General features: G+C 39.2%; 1 protein-coding gene across 2 annotated transcripts in view; it reads right to left on the minus strand.

The window, feature by feature from the left end:
* The window catches only part of ABCB11 (ATP binding cassette subfamily B member 11), a 95,067-nt gene that overhangs the window by 26,842 nt on the left and 50,008 nt on the right, over positions 1 to 18,217 (minus strand). For both annotated transcript variants that reach the window (XM_047722668.1, XM_047722670.1), the window contains 7 exons: positions 16,173 to 16,283; positions 14,107 to 14,232; positions 12,525 to 12,728; positions 10,448 to 10,618; positions 9,736 to 9,937; positions 8,622 to 8,697; positions 4,343 to 4,445 (listed from right to left, as the gene is read on the minus strand). In XM_047722668.1, the coding sequence (XP_047578624.1) occupies positions 4,343 to 4,445; positions 8,622 to 8,697; positions 9,736 to 9,937; positions 10,448 to 10,618; positions 12,525 to 12,728; positions 14,107 to 14,232; positions 16,173 to 16,283 (993 nt within the window). The remainder of the gene's footprint in view (positions 1 to 4,342; positions 4,446 to 8,621; positions 8,698 to 9,735; positions 9,938 to 10,447; positions 10,619 to 12,524; positions 12,729 to 14,106; positions 14,233 to 16,172; positions 16,284 to 18,217) is intronic.

Consider the following 18,217-nt stretch of genomic DNA (forward strand, 5'->3'; position numbering starts at 1 on the left):
TCGAATTTAGTAAGCCTGAGTATGAATCTGTGTTTTAAAAATACTCCTCGGGTAATTCTAACAATAAAGCCCAGTCTGCAAGATTCCCAGCAGTATGTAATCTCCAAGACTCCTTCTGGAGCAGAATGCCCAGGATTCCATGATTATAGACTTGGGAAGTATCAGATGTGCTGTACATCCAGGCACATCAAACTCCGACATTTCCCGGAACCAGGGCCCTTTGAGACAGCCCACTCACAGCCCAACATGACAGAAATTTCCCTGGCTTTCTGATTCTTGAAGGTATCCCTAACCCTAAGCAAAAATACCTGAGACATGTAAAAATAATACAAAGTGATTTTTTTTCCAATAGTTATCATTCCAAGATAAACTAACAGGAGACAAAATTTAATTGATTTGAATAATTATCTTTTAGCTTCCTTCACTAGATATTGGACTTTATGGGAAACTGTCCCCTGACCCACCCCCCAAAAAGATGCACCATCAAGCCTGAATGATGCAAAAACTAGAAAACCTGCCCCTGGGTAACTGACTTCTGATTGACTTATATGATAAAGCTTAAAAAAATAGTAAGGGAATAAAAAAAAAGTAGTGGAAGAATAGAAGAAGACAAAATATAAAGTCATTGTGTATAGATTTTTTCCTTTGATTTTTGCAAAGCTAAAGACAAATTTAGTCTTCTAAAAAAGCTAAAGATGATTTATTCATTTTTAGATTTATTCTTTATTTTAGAAATAAAGATTCATTTATTCTATGGCAAAGCAGTAACTCACAGAAAGAGATGAAATTATAAAAGTTGAGAGGTTTCCTTTATTGTAGCAAGGTCAAGTTGCACCATGCATATGTGTTTATTGCATGTAAAGAAGTATCCTGCTAGCAACTCCAGTGCAGGGAGAGGGATGGTGGCTCTTGTTCATCTTTGCATCCATAACACAATCCTTGGCACACAGCAGATGTACGATCAATATTTATTGGATGAAAGAATGAATGAAACTTTTATGCCCGTGGTGCATACATGCAATGAAACATTTACTTTAAAAAAAAACACTGAGCTCTCCTACTATGCAGATGGTTCAGTGGTGGATATTCCTTCCTTCCATCTCCTCTTATAGGTCAGGTGAAAATATAACTTCCTACTTAAATCTTATGTCCTACTTTCTATACAGTGTTATGCTGGTTTCTGTGTGCCAATCCACCCGGACCTCCTGCCTCAATAATGACTTCAAGATTTGATGATAAGAAATGGTAACTATGACAAAGGAGCAGAAGTTCTCCCAACAGACACATACTGAAAGTCATTTGTTAAGTGTCCTGTCTCTGTCCTCTTACAGAATACTTAAACTCTATCTTCTAAGTTGGCTGTGATGGGTTTCAAATGTGTGACCTTGGCTTGCACTCCTATAGATTCTACTTCATGAGTTTCCCTGAGAGACATGCCTCCATATCAAAGACTGGCACCTCTGGTCTGTAGGTTTCCCCTAATCCTCCATTTAATTTTATCAGCATCATAGCTAAGATCTGACTCCAGTTATGGGAGCCCAAAGCACAGCTCAGAGAGTGGGAAGAAACAGGCTGCAGTCTTAGCTCTGTTACCAGCTAACTAGGAGAACTTGGTCTCATGTAACCCCACTTAGTGTCTGGAAATACAATCTTCTCATGCAACTATCTCTTCTAAATGCCCAGAGTCAAAACTCTAAGAGACCACAAGGTGGAGATAATTCCTTTATGTAAGTAAACTTTTTGCATTGCAACATGAGATAGAACACTTCCCAGTCAATAGATAAGGTTAGAACTCCTCCATAAAATGAGAAAAAGAAAGGATTTTGCCAGTATTGGTCTTTCTGGAATTCAGTTAACTTTTAAAATGCTTTAAAATCTACTTAGGATTAGAATATCCCACATATTTAAAGTACTTTAAAGTATTACTTGGGATTTAAAAATTCCATAAATTAAATGGTATTTATTCCACTGTTTCTTTTTAAAAAATTGGTGGGGGCACCTGGGTGGCTCTGTTGGTTAAACATCCGACTCTTGATTTTGGCTCAGGTCATGATATCAGGGTCCTGGGATTGAGCCCTGCATGGGTCTTTGCACTCAACATGGAGTCTGCTTGAGGATTCTCTTTCCCTCTCTCTCTACCCCTCTCTGCCCCAAATAAATAAATAAAATCTTTTAAAAAATGTGTTCATTTAAATCTAAAAAACTAAAATTTAAATCTAAAACACTCTAATATCATTACCATACAAATGAGTACATTAATATAAGTATAAGATCTTATTTTCTCAGAGCTTCAGCAAGATCACAGTGGCTTCCCTTTTCCCTCCTTCTTCCTTCTCTCTTCACTGGAGAGAGAATATAAAGTGACATCTTTTAAACATGACATTGATTTACATTCAAATGAGTTTATTATTCCATTCTAATTTACAATACTGAGAAGTAGACTATTATATAGAGCATTTTTACTTCTCTAAAACTGGTCTGTATGTTTGATTTAGGTTTCCTCTTATTTAAATGGTTCCTTTCTAAGTTTCCTCCTTATCATGAGAACCCTGTGGCAATCTGATCTCCAAATCTCCAGGAATCTATCTCTGTATCTGAGCGGGGCCACCTGCCAATTTCAACAGCAAGAGCAGAATCAAATTTTTTTCTTCTCCTTCCTCCCTTCTTTCCATTCTTCCTTCCTTTCTTTCTCCCTTCTTCCCTTCTCTTCTTCCCCTCCTCCCTCCCTCTTTCCCTCCTTCCTTCTTGCCTTCCCTCCTTCCTTCCTTTCTGTCTTGCTTTTGTTGTCAAATAGTTACAGAAACTAGAAAAACAAACCATAATGCAGAATTCAAATATGATTGGCACTCTTACATTTGAAATCTCAATGTAGTGTTTGTTTCTTTGCCCCGTGGAGCTTTACTTATATAAGGCGTCTTGTTGTTGTTAATGGCAGCACCATGCAAATAAATGAAATACCTATCTCTAGATCTAGAAAAAGAGTTGAGTCCTTAATGGCAAGATGCAGTAAACAACCATGTTTGCTAAATGTGTCTTCTCTCTCTTCTGCTCCTGAGAAAAAGTGTTTCTGTATGAAATTTGTTTAAACCAACTCTATTGGATATTGAGACATCTATGTATTCATTCCTAATGATTAGAACCAAGAAAGCCTTCATAATCCTTCTGTCATAGTCATAATATCATAAGGAAGACTGTACTTTATTCCACATTTGTCACTGTGAACAAAGGTTTATAATTATTTCCAAAACAGATTCTCATTTAAAATTTTTTAAAGACAGCTTGAGATGACATCAGGCATAATGGATGTGCTTGTAATTGAAATATTCCCTGACTTGCTTGCTTTGATAAATCGTGCAGTTTCAGCTTTACTGAACTGTAGAAATTCAATTTTTCATCCTAGTTTTAGAATCTCCTGATATCTTAATGGGGCATTGGCCTAAGTGCCAAGGGGATACAAACACAAATAATATATAGTCACTAATTTTAAGAAGCTATAATTAAGGAAAGGAATAAGACCCCAAATGAGACTCAATAAGAAAACTGTCGTGAAAAGGTTCAAATGAAGAGTTAGTGGGGGGTTGAAAGTGAGACTCTCAGTGGGAGAATGAAGTGCAGACATTAGGAAAGGCTTTGGGGAGGGGGATGATGGGCACCTGCTGTGAAGGTAAGATGCCCAAGACAGCTTTGAGGACCTGCATCCTTAGGGAGAAATATTGCTGTATCTGTTGATTCCTCTCCTGTTTCTTTCAATTTTTGGTGTTGTTTTGAACTATATTAACAATAATAGTGTTAATTTTAGATGTATCCTAAAAAAGTTATGGTAAAACTACGAGAAGTAAACAACTGTCCATAAAACGTAATTAGCCTCTGTTCATTCAAAAATTGCAATACCTTGTATAAGGGCTAATGTTCTCAAATACCTTCGGGGAATAAGCACTTCTGCCAAGGTTGTTATAATTTAAGAAGATTTAAAAATTTGAGGAAAATTGTTTTTCAAGTATTCTTAAAAACTTTTAAAATTGTACATATATGATCAAATAATCTAAACACATGTAATTTATCTGTGTCTGTTTCAATGGTTCATCTGAAAACTATCAATTAACCGTTATAGTCCAGTTTCAGTTACCAGATGTTCTTACAGTAATTAATTACTCTGCATTTCTTTTAATGCATTGTGTAGAATTTAGAGTTTTCATCACATCCTCATGGGTTCTCCCATTTAATCTGACTTAGTGAACATTACTGGATCTGTGCCTTGAAAACTCATATTCTCAGGTTTAAAGGTCATGCAGTAGTCCCCAGGAAAGACTGCCTCCGCTCCCCAGAGCGACTGGTGCCTGACCTTTCTGTCTTCTTCGTAAGTAGACTTGTGATCTACAACAGTTAATGAAGGTTCGTGTACCAGGTAAGAAAGCTGAGACTTGGAGCGTTCTCGGATGGAAGCTCTGAAAATAAACAGAAATATGAAAGAGTCCGTAGGTTATGGGCAAGTTGGAACAGGACTTACTTACATCACAGGAGTCAAATAAACAGAAAAGTTTGCAGGTAACATTGCAACCAGGCTTCCTTGTTAGATTTCGCGGAACTCTTCCTGCAGTATAGCTGTTTAAATTTGACCCTGACCTAGACTCTGATTCAGAGGGTGCTCAAGGAGGGAGGGAGAGAAGGAGAGGAAAGCTGCCCCACCCGTCTACCAACAAAAAGTCCAAGATTCAAATCCATTTGGAATCCACGTGGTCGGCTGATTGCTACCATGGCAACAGACCAGCCCCTTTACCTTCCTTTTGGTTGTAGGTTGTAGTTTTGGAAACCTCTTTCTCTCTCTAGTTACACCTGATGTTTACTCTAGTATAAGGCGACCTGGATACAAATGAGCTAGTAGGAGGAAAATGGGGCCCTACTGAGATTTTCTTCTTCTTCTTCTTTTTAAAGATTTTATTTGCTTATTTGGCAGGGGGTGGGGGATGAGGAGAGAGCACAAGCAGGGGGAGCAGCAGAGGGAGAGGGAGAAAGTGATAGAGGCAAGCTGAAGGTGAGCGGGGGTCGTTACATTATCAAAACACCTCATCTGCAATAAGAAGGCATAAAGAGAGAGCCAGAGCCGAGGAGCTAGATGGACCCACCCACAAATCCCTCTCCCTCATTTGTATCCAAGTGAAGTTAGACAAAGACCAATGGGTCAGGTGGCGCTTGCCTATTATACCTGCTCAACTAGGCCCCTAAAGAAGCACCAACACATCCCTTCATTCCTCTGCTTCATTCCCACATCCTGTAAGTGGCACCGCCACCCTCTTAGTCACCCAGGTGCAGCGGGTGTGTGTGTCTTGAGTCCTTCCTCTTCCTTGCTCTTGCACATTCACACTCTTGCCAAATCTCATAATGATTGGGCCTGAACCCACTCCTCACCTCACCTCCCTGCTATCAAACTGCCGTCTGGGACACCTCAACCGCCTCCCGCCTGGCCTGAGGCTCTCCAGCGATAGAGTCGCTTCTTTGAGTTAGTTCCCTAAGGTCAAGAAGTCTTCAGCATGCAGGAGGAATGGGCATGTGTCAACTGGACAGAGCAGAGTGCATGGTCAGGTTGAGATGTAAGGTCATGGGCCTAGAGAGACGCTAAGAGCATTGGAAGCCATGGTAGAGTGTATGGAAAAGGAAACATGGCTGACGTCTTCCCAGTTATGAGCATGGCAAAACACATCCTTGTCCCTTCCGATTTCTACTACCTGACTTTTACATTTCTTAAGTCTCTCTTTCTTTCCCTATTTGGCAGACCTTTCCACCTCTCTAGCATAGGCTGTCCCACGGAAACCCTGGGCCCACCTGCCAGCTCCTCTGGTCCACCATAAGCACCAGAGTTAGAATTCTATCACACGCCTGGGTGGCTCAGTCAGTTAAATGTCTGCCTTCAGCTCAGGTTATGATCCCAGGATCCTGGGATGGAGCCCAACATTGGGCTCCCTGCTCGGCGGGGAGCCTGCTTCTCTCTCTTCCTCTGCTGCTCTCCCTGCTTACTCTCTCTCTCTCTCTCTCTCTCTCAGTGTCAAATAAATAAATAATGTCTTTAAAAAAAAAAAATGACCACGTGGGCCAGTCCCCTTCTCAGAAGCTGTGTACCACTTCTCTCCTCAAATAACAGCTAATTTGGGGACTAAATAACTCTCCCACGTTCTCTCTCTCTTTCATCATTATTATTCAGGAAATTAGTTACTTTATCCATTAAATTGTTCTTGAACCTAAAATATATTACTAAAGAGAGACCGAGCTGTCAGAAAGACCAAAGCCAAGGAAATAAGATATAAATTAACATTTAATTTAGTCATCTTTTAGCAAAAAAAATCTGTCAGCATATACAATGAGATATTTTTAACAGACCTTCTTATTCAAACTTATAAATCTTTCTCTGCAGGAGGTTAATAGCTACTTTCTGGGTGTAGATTGTATTTCTGGATTTCTCATTCTAGTCACCAAAAATGTACAATTTGTGAGAATTAATAGCCATATAGGAAATATTTATATTAAAAATGCTTATTTGGTGCTAATAATAAACTGTAAGTAAACTATTTAGAACAAATAGAATTTTGTTCATCTGAAAAGTTAAGAAAATATTTATTTTCTGGGTGCCTGGGTGGCTCAGTGGGTTAGAGCCTCTGCCTTAGGCTCAGGTCATGATCTCAGGGTCCTGGGATCGAGCTCCGCTTTGGGCTCTCTGCTCAGGAGGGGGCCTGCTTCCCTTCCTCTCTCTACCTGCCTCTCTGCCTACTTGTGATCTCTGTCTGTCAAGTGAATAAATTTTTTTAAAAAAAGAAAATATTTATTTTCTTGTTGACATGACCATGAATATATCGATCACTTCCTCTTTGCAATCAAAAGAGGTGCCTAGCCATTTTCTGTGTTTAAGAAGATAGTATTTTCAGGTTGTGATTCTAATGGCCCTTATAATTTTTTTCTTCTAATAAGAGAAGCATGGTTAAACATAATGCCTAATATCTATAAAAATCACCTAATAATTTTGGCAAATTTTTTAGTTTTTACTTTCCAAAGTAACTTGAAGCTATTGCTTTATTGTTTTCCAAATTCAATAAATTTGATAAAACTAGCATTTCTTGAAATTTTTATGAATAGACTTATTCTCAAAAGGAAAAATAAAAACCCTACGCATAAGCTCCATGAACTACTCTTTTTTTTTTTTTAAGTATAGTTGATACATAATGTTACATTAGTTTCAGGTGTGCACCACAGTGATTCAACAACACTATACATTATTCTTTGAATATTAAAAATAAATCTGTGTTTGAATTACTTGGAGTTGTTACCTAAATGTTTTATTTTAAGCCTCTCTAAACCAGTTTTCAATACACAATATACTACCTTGAAAGGGCAAGTCTTATAACTGAGCCTTTACCCGGAGTACAGCCTTGAATTAAATATCCTAGAAATTGTAAATGCAAGAGTAAGGAAATCTGCTGTCACCCATTATTTACAGCCTCCTAACCTAGGGGGAAAAAATACTAAGTAATGTTTTCATGAAGAGAGACAGATACTCTTGAGCAGAATCCTTCTTAATATGCACACTTTTAACATTAAAGAACTATTTTACTGAAACTCTTAAGTCAGGATGAAAGACTAAGTACTCCAAAAATATGTTTGAAAGTTAATACTTCTATATTCAGCCACAAGAAAATAAATAGCTGGGGTCTAAGGAAATTCTTCTCAAATGCTAAAAAATATATTTCTTATTTCATCTAGTTAAGGAATGATTTGAATTCAGATGGGTCGCTCTGGAAGCAGGAACATTTGTAATTCAATTGCAGCTCAGCAGGTGAAAGAACGGACCTGAGGCCGCAACTTCACCTCATGTAAAACAGTGCTTTAATACCATGGTTAGATCAAGGGGCCAAGACCCAACAGATTTTTTAATACCCTTTCTAGGGGCGCCTGGGTGGCTCAGTGGGTTAAGCCTCTGCCTTCCGCTCAGGTCATGATCCCAAAGTCCTGGGATCGAGTATTGCATTAGGCTCTCTGCTCGGCAGGGAGCCTGCTTCCTCCTCTCTCTCTCTCTCTCTACTTGTGATCTCTCTCTGTCAAATAAATAAATAAAATCTTTTAAAAATAAATAAATAAATGAATACCCTTTCTCAGCTCAATTAACAACATTTTACTTATAAAGCAGCTCTATCATGACCCTACCCATAATAAGAAGCCAAAGTTAAACAAAAATTCCCCTTCAACTGGAAATGGAAATGTCAATACAGCATTCAAGGGTTCATTTGCATGTTCATATTACATGAAACCTGGGGCTACACTCAAGGATCTCCTGGTTGTACCTGAGATATTGCCTGAGGACCATAGGTGCAGAGGGCTCCTAAGAATATTTTTTTTTTTTAAGATTTTATTTATTTATTTGACAGACAGAGATCACAAGTAGGCAGAGAGGCAGGCAGAGAGAGAGAGAAAGGAGGAAGCAGGCTCCCTGCTGAGCAGAGAGCCCGATATGGGGCTTGATCCCAGGACCCTGGGATCATGACCCGAGCCGAAGGCAGAGGCTTTAACCCACTGAGCCACCCAGGCGCCCCCCTAAGAATATTTTAAAACCTTAAAATTTGCCCATGGCTTCAGCTTACCTTAAACTAGCTTGGTAGCTCCCTCTGCAAAAGGTCTGTTTGCTGACAGGTGAGGCCCCATCAGTTTCATCTTCCCCTATTCAACACAACATGAACCATTCCTTAGTGTATACAATAAGGAGAACCATATCAAAAGAAAATTTACTATGCTTGCTTAGCCTATCATTACTATGTCTGATGCTAAAACATTCTATTAACTTTGTTGTAGCAAAAAAACCTTAGCACTTATCCAGCACATTCTAACAAAAATAAAATGTCAAGATACTCAGCAGGGGGTGCCTGGCTGACTCAGTTCAAAGAGCATGCAACTCTTGAACATGGGGCCTTGAGTTCCAGCCCCACACTGGGTGTAGAGATTACTTAAATAAATAAATAAACTAACAAACAAACTTAAGAAAATACTCAGCAGTCTTAAATCATTGGAACTCTGTGATACCCCATGTATTATCTCCAACAAATAGATATCTGATAGCATGGTTAATTTAAAAAAAAAAATGAAGGGGAAACCCTTCATTCACCCTTTGGTGAATTTATATTCAACAAATTTAAAAAAAATCTTTTCAGAAGAAATCATATGTGTTAAATATACACAATAGCTGTACCCAGTGGAGTTCATGAATTGATAGGTGATGTGGTAGAGAACTTTTGGAGTGGTTGGTTGATGTAGGCTGGGATAAGTTATCAAATCTGAAAATTCAGACTGAAAAAAAAAGATGTGCTAGGGCCTGATGTATCTATCTGCTTTAGTGAAAATAGGTATTCCAGTGTTTAGTCATTGGTTAATTTACTCAATCAGTAAGAATAGAGGTCCTACTGGACACAGGTTGCTCTAAGAAAGCTTTCCTATTTGCAAAGTGGGGAGGAGGGAACAAGAGGGGTGGAATCAAGATCGTCTTCCCCACAAAACCTGGGTTTTAGCTCTCTGACTTGATCAAGTAACTGAACCTCCTGAGCTTTTGTTCTTTCTCTTATCATCTGTATAATGTGCCTCGAGGGCCTTAGGGAGAACAAATAAGACAGTGTATATAAAAATATATAGAAATCCATGAAACCATGAGAGCTAACAAACATAATGCTTTCGAGACTATACATGTGTGATGGAAAAGACACTTGCCCTTTGTGCCTTTGACAGCGGCAGCCTGGTCGCCTTGACTCTGCAAAGTCACTAGAGTGAAGTAGACTCCCTTCCTTTCCAACAGCTCCTCATGGGTGCCTCTTTCCACTGCTCTACCATGTTCAAAACCAATAATGACATCTGCAGCTCTGACTGTGGACAAGCGATGAGCCACCGAAATGATCGTATGTCCCTGCTGGATCTGCAGGAATGTACAGTGCACTGTTAACCAAACAGTAAGAGCGGACATTGACATTTGGATGGTCTCAGAATCCACAAGTGATCAGATCCTGGGTCCTTGGGAAAATCCTCAAACAGGTCCTCTTCAGATATTAGAAAAGGCCACTGCACTTTATCAAAGCCATGAACACCCCACATGTTGGTCCAGTTGCTGCTATTAATCAACAGCTAAAATCAAAATGGAAATTTTTGAAATCACATGTTAGATTTAATAAGATTTAAAATTTATATTTGTAGCTTTCGCAAGTAAGCCAAACTGACTTCTATTCAACTGTGAGGAACATTCTAGTCAGTCAGTAGTTTCTATATAGACTAGAGACACTGACCCATGTAGTCCTTCTCTTTCCCTCCCCATCTCCATTCTGTTCTTCCCAGCCCACCACCCCACCCCCAAGCCTCCTCTCAGCAAGCTGCCTTTCCTACAGCACATTTCCACATGGCCTTGAAAAATGAATTCAGACTTTCAACAAACCTTACTGAGCGCCTCTTGCACCATGGATTCACTCTCGTTGTCCAGTGCCGAGGTGGCCATGTCCAAAAGCAGGATCTTGGGGTTCCGGACAAGGGCTCTGGCAATGGCTACTCTTTGCTTCTGGCCACCACTCATCTGGCCTCCTCCTTCTCCAACAAGAGTGTCAAATTGCTAGGAAGAAGGTGACACCAGTAATGAAGAGGAACAATTTGATGGCTCCTGGCAGGGATTATTACAAGATCCTTTCTAGCTTCCTTCTCAAGCATGAGTTTTCACAGGACCAAATTTCACTGAAAGAAATACTGTTTCTTGAAACAGGTTACTATCTAATCAATATTTGTGTGTAAGATAAAGAAATTGATCCATTTTGCGGGCACCTGGGTGGCTCAGTCAGTTAAGTATATGCCTACAGCTCAGGTCAGGATCCCAGGGTCTTGGGTTGGAGTCCTGCTCAGGCTCTCAGCTCATCAGGGAGCCTGCTTTTCCCTTTCCCTCTACTGCTCCTTCTGCTTGTGTTCTCTCTCTCTGCCAAATAAACAAATAAAGTAAAAAAGAAATTGATTCATTCTTTCATTCCCAGCTTCACTGGGTTGTATAAATGCTTCTCTCTAGCTCAACTTGAAATAACATGTTTTCACCAATGTAGGGGAGCCTGGTTGGCTCAGCTGGTTAAGCATCTGGCTCTTGATCTCAGCTCAGGTCTTGATCTCAGGGTCCTTAGTTCAAGCTCTGTGTTGGGTACCACACTAGGTGCGGAGCCTACTTAAAAAAAATAAAAAGTTTCCACCAAAGAAAAAGTTGATCAGGATCCTGAAAACCCATTTTAAAAGGTTAAAGCACTTACCAAATTCTTCCTTCTTTTCTCTAGCTAAGCAACACAGAAAAACACAACATTAACACTATCTCTGTATTGCAAATGAAAGATCAAACTAGTTGTATAATCATTACCACTGACAGCAAAAAGTTACTGAGTATCTTTCATGTCTAGCATTATATTGGAATGTCCCAATGCTGTCAGGCTCTTGTCTTGTTTATTATTAGCCAACGTGAGTTGAGCACTTACCATGTACAAAGCATGAAGTTAAGCTCTTCACACATATTACCTCGTTAGTCCTCCCAGATGCCCCATGAGGCAGGTAATGCTGTTCCCCTCAATCAATGGGTAAGGAAATGCTGGGGTGTAAGGGGTTAGAGTAACTTGCCCGAGTTTATAGAGCTTGCAAATGGAGGAGCTGGGAGTTTCATGTAAACAGTCTGATTCCAAAGCTTTATACTCTTTACCACTGGACTCTATCATACTCACAGCTGTAATCCTATTCACACAGGTAATCCAAAAGACTAAATAGGCAATGACCTAGAGCACAGACTCTGGAGCCAGACCACGTGGGTGTGAACCTCGACTCTCCTGCCTTGAGCAAGTTATTTGGCCTCTTGGAAACTTGGTTCTCTCTTTACAGATGAAAATAGTAACAGTAGCTGCCAACAGGATGGTCGTGAGTGTTAAATGAGATGTAAAGTGCTCAGAACAGTGTCTGGTAGGTAGTAAGCAGGTAGTAAGCAGTACATGTATGTTAACTGGTTATAACAGCTCTTCTTTGACTTATCAGACCATCGGCCACAAAATACGTATAATAATATGGAGTTGGTTTTTGTTGTCGTTGTTTAAAATGAAGACAAATGAGGAGTTTTTGAATATGCGAGATACAATACTGAGGCCACAGTATTAGCTGTTCAAGCACAAGGCAATGAAAGAACAATGACATTGGTAGGCATCAATGAGCATTGTGTAAGTCATTGCCACATAACAAATTTATCAGCTGCTTGGACAAATGCTTAACAGATGGAGTAAGAAGACTCTGCCCTTGCCAAAGGGAGCGTTTAAAAGAAAGTTCCCTGTTTGGTAGATTTTTAATATATCAACAACAATATGCTTTCAGGCAAAGGGGAAAACTCATGATACATTTCCAGGAATGCAACCTAACATGGCATTAAGAGTTTAATGATTTGGGATTTGGGACTTTTTCTTTCATTTTACAACTTCTGGGATCCCCCCCTGGAACGAGAGGCCAGAGGGTACCTGTGGCAGGTCCATGATGAAGTTGTAGGCATTGGCTGCCTTGGCAGCTCGAATGATATCTTCCATTGTTGCATCCTCTCTGCCATAGCGAATGTTCTCTGCGATGGTGGTAGAGAACAGAACAGGCTCCTGCTCCACTATCCCAATCTGAGCTCTAAGCCATTGAACATTAAGAGAGCGAATGTCATGGCCATCCAAAGTCACCTAGAGAACATGAGCACAATGTCACATCTCTTGGAATCCTTTAGGGTTCTGAATCAAAATATTATGATTACTTGTCCTATGAGGAGAAATAATAGAGACCAGCAAGATTTTAACAGATGATTCCTCCTATAATAAGGTTATTTACATAGGAATGACGATATAGAGTTGAAATCAAGTCTAGCTGTAGAATAATTCATTGTAAAAACACAAATGATGTAAAGGTCATTTAATGTAACATGATTGGCCCAGGAATGGGAAGATTTTTAATTTTTCAATGGAGTCAAGTCAGTTATTCACAATATTTTGTATGTTTTTATTATCTTTTGACTTATGACCGAAAATGGACTTCAAAAGCTACCAAGAAAATAAGAAATGGTCCCTATCTTGTAGGCATGCTTTACAGTAACTCTTACTTTCTGGACAGATTCATCAAATAACACTTTGGTGTTCAAACGTAATTGAAACCGTAAGTGGGATAAGCAAAAATCACTATTAGCAAAAAAATAAAAATCTTACACCAAGAGACCATGATTTCTATGTATTCAGAGTATAGTTGTGCTGATATGTACAAAGAATACTTGTAGGATGAATGGTCCATCGAAAAGAATTCCATCGTGTTAGTCATGTCAGTGTAACAGAGCACCCATGTCGGGGAACGTCTCAAATGAGTCTATCTCAAGGCATCAAGGAGATGTTGACAAGAACGACTCTGAGAGTGTAGAAAGAGCAGAGCCTTTGACATTTAAGGGATCTGGGTTCAAATCAGGGGCAAGTGTCGATCTCTCTTGACTCTTCCTTTATTTACAAAATGAGCATATATACCTTGGGGCTCATTTTGAAAATGAGCAATCATTTTTGTAAAGTATTTGACATATGTAATCAACAAATGACAATGATGGATATTTATTTTCTTAGTTTGGGTCTATGTCTACAGGCAAATAAACACAAGGAGAAAAGAAATGAGTAGTTTGTGAAATTATATGATTTTTCTTTAACACCTAAATTCTCAAAGCAGCCAACAATCAATCTGTTCATTCTAGCCATGCAACCTCTCCTATACTTAGCGTTTGGAAAACTTGAAGGCACAATAATGATTTTGTTACAATACAAAGAAGGAAATGGAAATATGAGTTCACTGGCGAGGCAGCAACACCATTTTGAATGTGTGTGCACATCACTGAGCGAACGGGCTGGTTGTTCACGGAACGTGACCACCATGCCGGGAATTAGTCCATTCCATTCAGTCAAGAACTCAGTAAGTCAACTCTGCGTGCGTCCAGATGGTCTCAGTGTATGCTAGGCCTTTGCATTTGACCAATGTATCCCCATTTGCACTCTCCCACTCCCCTGTATTGAGAGATTGCTGGAAGACACACACCATGCCTTCACTGGGGTCATAGAAACGCTGAATAAGCTGCAGGGCTGTGCTTTTCCCGGATCCGCTGGGTCCTACCACAGCAGTCACTTCCCCTGATTTAACGACCATGCTGAGGTTGTTTAAAATCTGTAGGGAAAAGAAAAGAACAACGGTCAGATTGTCGGCCATTAGACTTGTAAGTTAGGATGCTTTGTGAGGATACGCGGTACATGTTTACTTATGCCCTCAAAACAGTAACTATCAATATCCATCAACAACCAGAAAATCAGTAAAAAGTGCCTACGATGAGGTTTAAGCATTTAGCACATTACTCATTAATAAACTGAGAGTGGCACCCAAGGAAGCAAATGATGTGTGGTAACACTGTTGTAGTAAATAAACTACACCAACTTTTAAAAGTATGCTCCGGGACCCACATTTAAAACACTTCTGATATACTAGGATGCCTCAAAAAGACTGTCCCAATTAGTTAAGGGAAGAAAACCATTAAGTTCGAAATATAATACTAATTTACTGATCATAGATTAACAACAAAGTAATTCACAAATTCTAAGATGTCCTACACTTGTATTGTGTGTGAACGTATTATCTGGAAAACTTTCCCTAACAAATGTTTGTGGTGCATTTGTTAAGTTTAAAGCACTGTTAAATGTCGAGACTGAACGTGGTTAAGTCTAGAAAGGGAAGAATAGGAAGCTAATTCATAAGCATCTGTTGGATATTTTCACCAAGTCAGTGGTGATTTTTATACTTATTAGGTAAAGGTGTTTTAGGGTCCTTTGTGTGACAAAATCCCACACATATTTCATTTCACACCGGACAGTCAGGCTTGCAAATAGACTTTCACTTACTGGACTGTAACCTCCCCCAGGGCAGGCAGGCACTGCTTTCCCTCATTATAGCCCAGTGTGGTACGCCCCCCAGCAGGGCTAAGTACATATAGGTGTAAGTTAAGAAGATTTTATTAAAACAAACTACTGGTGTGGGGAGTAGAAGACAAAAGAGAAATGAAACAAATGTGTTTTAATACAACTGGTATTTATGAAACAGCTATTAGGAGCTGGTTCTGAACAGATATTATAAAGCAAGCTTTTAGCCGTCCATTAGAATATCTTTACTGAGTACTGCCTTGCGGCTTCTCTTTCACAAGGTACTTTGACATATGTTGTGACATTGAATGTTTCCATATCTATGTGATATGTAATAGTTATAGAAAATATACTTCAGCAATTTAATCAGAATATATAGGTACCTATGTTTTATATATACGTCTAATGTATGTGTGTATGGTTGTGTGTGCGTATGTATGTGTTTACCTATGTTTTAGGTATAGAGTATCAGAATTAAGTTGCATGGGATTTAGTTCCTATAACAGAAATATTAAGAAAGGGTGGCTAAAGGTATTCTGTTAAAAATTGGGAAAAAGTCTCATTTCAAAGTCAACCTACGCAAGGAGAGTAGATGCTAATTTTCCTATAGAGCAAATGGCCTTTAAACATACTCGCTCTGTAGGTGCAGTAAAACTAAATGTTCTTCCTCATGTGCCCTGGGCAATCATCCAGCCCAAGACACAGCCCAAGAGCAGGGGGCCCCAAGATTACCTTTCCTCCAAAGACTGATCTAGTGACCCTTGTGAACTTACCGATAGGAAGTGAAAAACTACAAAGGCAGCAGCTTTTCTTTGCCAGGAATGCCCTACCCACGCAGTGTCCCGCCTTCCGCATCTGTCCTTCTGGATTGTTCTGATTGCCTGGCAGTTTATTCAGCTCATGCTTACAATGACGGGCCCGGCCATTCATTTCAACAGAGGCTCATACCTAACCTGACCTAACCGGAACAGGCTGCCAGACTGTGTCCTCCCCGGAGGGACTGGCACATTTTCGTTATTACAAAGGAATGGGACTTGTGCCTGAGAAATGACGTGATGCCTAAGGGAACTTCTAGAGAAATGTGCTTCTGTTCCTTCTTCCTGAAAACAGCTATGCTTCAGAAAAACAAGTAATTTGTGGCCCTGGATATGAATCATTGAAGAAGAAAAGTGCTGTTGTTCCCGGAGAAACACATACCTTCACCTCTGGTCTGGAAGGATAGTGGAAGGTCACGTTATGGAATTCAATTTCACCTTTAATTCGATCCAACTTGTAACCATCCTCTGACATGCAGTCAATGATGGGTTTCTGGAGTAGAGTATAAAGGAATATAGCAGCAACAAATATATATGCATTTATTGTCCAACTTGGTCTGAATTTACTGATAAAACAGAACAATCACCAGGTAAAACACTGCAACAAAGTTGCTTCCACATTATATATTTATTAATAATAGTAATAATTCTAACAATTACTGAGATATTAATATGAGATATATTACTAGATATGAATAGTATTAGTATGTTATATTACATATATAATATATTAATAGAAACATACACAACGAATTAATGTATAATTAATTATGATCAATATGAAATACAATGCCTATGAATAATTGATACATAACTTCACATTAAATAATTATAATTAGTTTATTACTATTTGTTGATATGTTACTATGACATTATATTATGTAACAATAATATAATATAATATGCAGTATTGATCTATAATTATATTATATGGCATATAATATGTTAACATTATTATATATTATTATATTATTGAGATACCATTGAAGACAATTTACAAGGTATTTAATATGTTTTTTCACTTATGTAATTGTCACTATAACCTAACTAGATAGGCGCTATGCTCAGTTGTTTGCTTAAGGAAGTGGAGAACTCTCAGAGAGGTTAAGTATCTTTCCTAAGGCCACACAACTAGTCAGTTAAGCCAAGGTCCAATTGTACTCTACATCTGAGTAGTATGGTAGATGATGATTAAAACTAACTGTATGTCCTTAAGTGGTATCCTCAGATACTACCAACTTTCAGTTAGGCTGAATTTCACCTCTGTTGTTGTTAGTAGTGAGCCTAATCTAGAATTTAACCATTCTAGTTAACCAGACAAGAATGAGGGCCATCTCCAGGGCCAGCTTGTGAGAGAAACTCATCATCATATCTCTATCTAGGGCAATGGTGTAATCTACTTTCTTCCTCTTGGGTCTGTAGTAAAGATAATGAAGCAATTTTTAAATGCCTTAGTTTTTTGTAATCGTTTCAAAGGTCTTTTAGACTCATCATCTTACCTGAGCATATAACAACCCTAAGAATGAGGTAGAATTTGGATATCTCAATGTGCCTATTTGGTCTTCAACAATGAGTTTTATACTGCAATATGTGAAGCCTCCAAACATAAAACAGATAAAGTCATGAAGTTTCCTCAGGCAGGTTTTATGCTTCGTAAATACTGAATATTTAAGGGACCAAAGAAATAACTCTTGCTTTCCAGGGCTGCCACAGAGGAAGAACAACATCTTTCCATCTTCCCCCTTCTATTCTTGGATTTTGACTTTCTGGCTGGCGTCCAATGTGCTTCAGTAGATAACCACGGAAATCCTAGCTAGGCTACCAGAATCCTTTACAAGCTTGTAGAAGCTTTCTGTCACAGTTAGAAGATAATCCAGACTTATGAACTTGGCCTTAAAGCTTTGCATGATCTGGCCCCTTCCTCTCTCTCTCCAGCCTCTCTCTCTCCAGCAAGAGTGCTCTTGCTCACTCTGCTCTGACACACTGACCTTGTTTTTGGTCCCTGCACTCACCAATCTTTCACCAACCGGAAGGGCTCTCTTCCAGAATTGCTGCCCTGCTCTCACTTCCCACGTTCCGCTCCTCCCCTAAGCCTCGCTTTGCATGGCTGACACTCCTGGGGTCTCTGCGCAAATACGACCCCCTCAGAGATGAGGTTCCCCTCACTTAACGACTCCTCCCCTCACCCCAACCATTACCGTGCTATTTTATTTCCTTTATTGCACTGATATTATCTTATCTTTGAATGTACTTACTTCTTTTTCCAACTTTTATTTTTCACTGAAGTAAGATTGGTTTCAGGTGTACAACATAGTGATTCAATAATTACACTATCAAATGCTCACCAATATATGTGTAGCTACCCTCTGTCATCATACAAAGTTATTAGGTTATCTTTGGCTATTATTAGGATATCATTGGCTTTTC

The sequence above is a fragment of the Lutra lutra genome, chromosome 3 (genome assembly GCF_902655055.1).
Source record: "Lutra lutra chromosome 3, mLutLut1.2, whole genome shotgun sequence".
Classification (NCBI taxonomy): Eukaryota; Metazoa; Chordata; class Mammalia; order Carnivora; family Mustelidae; genus Lutra; species Lutra lutra.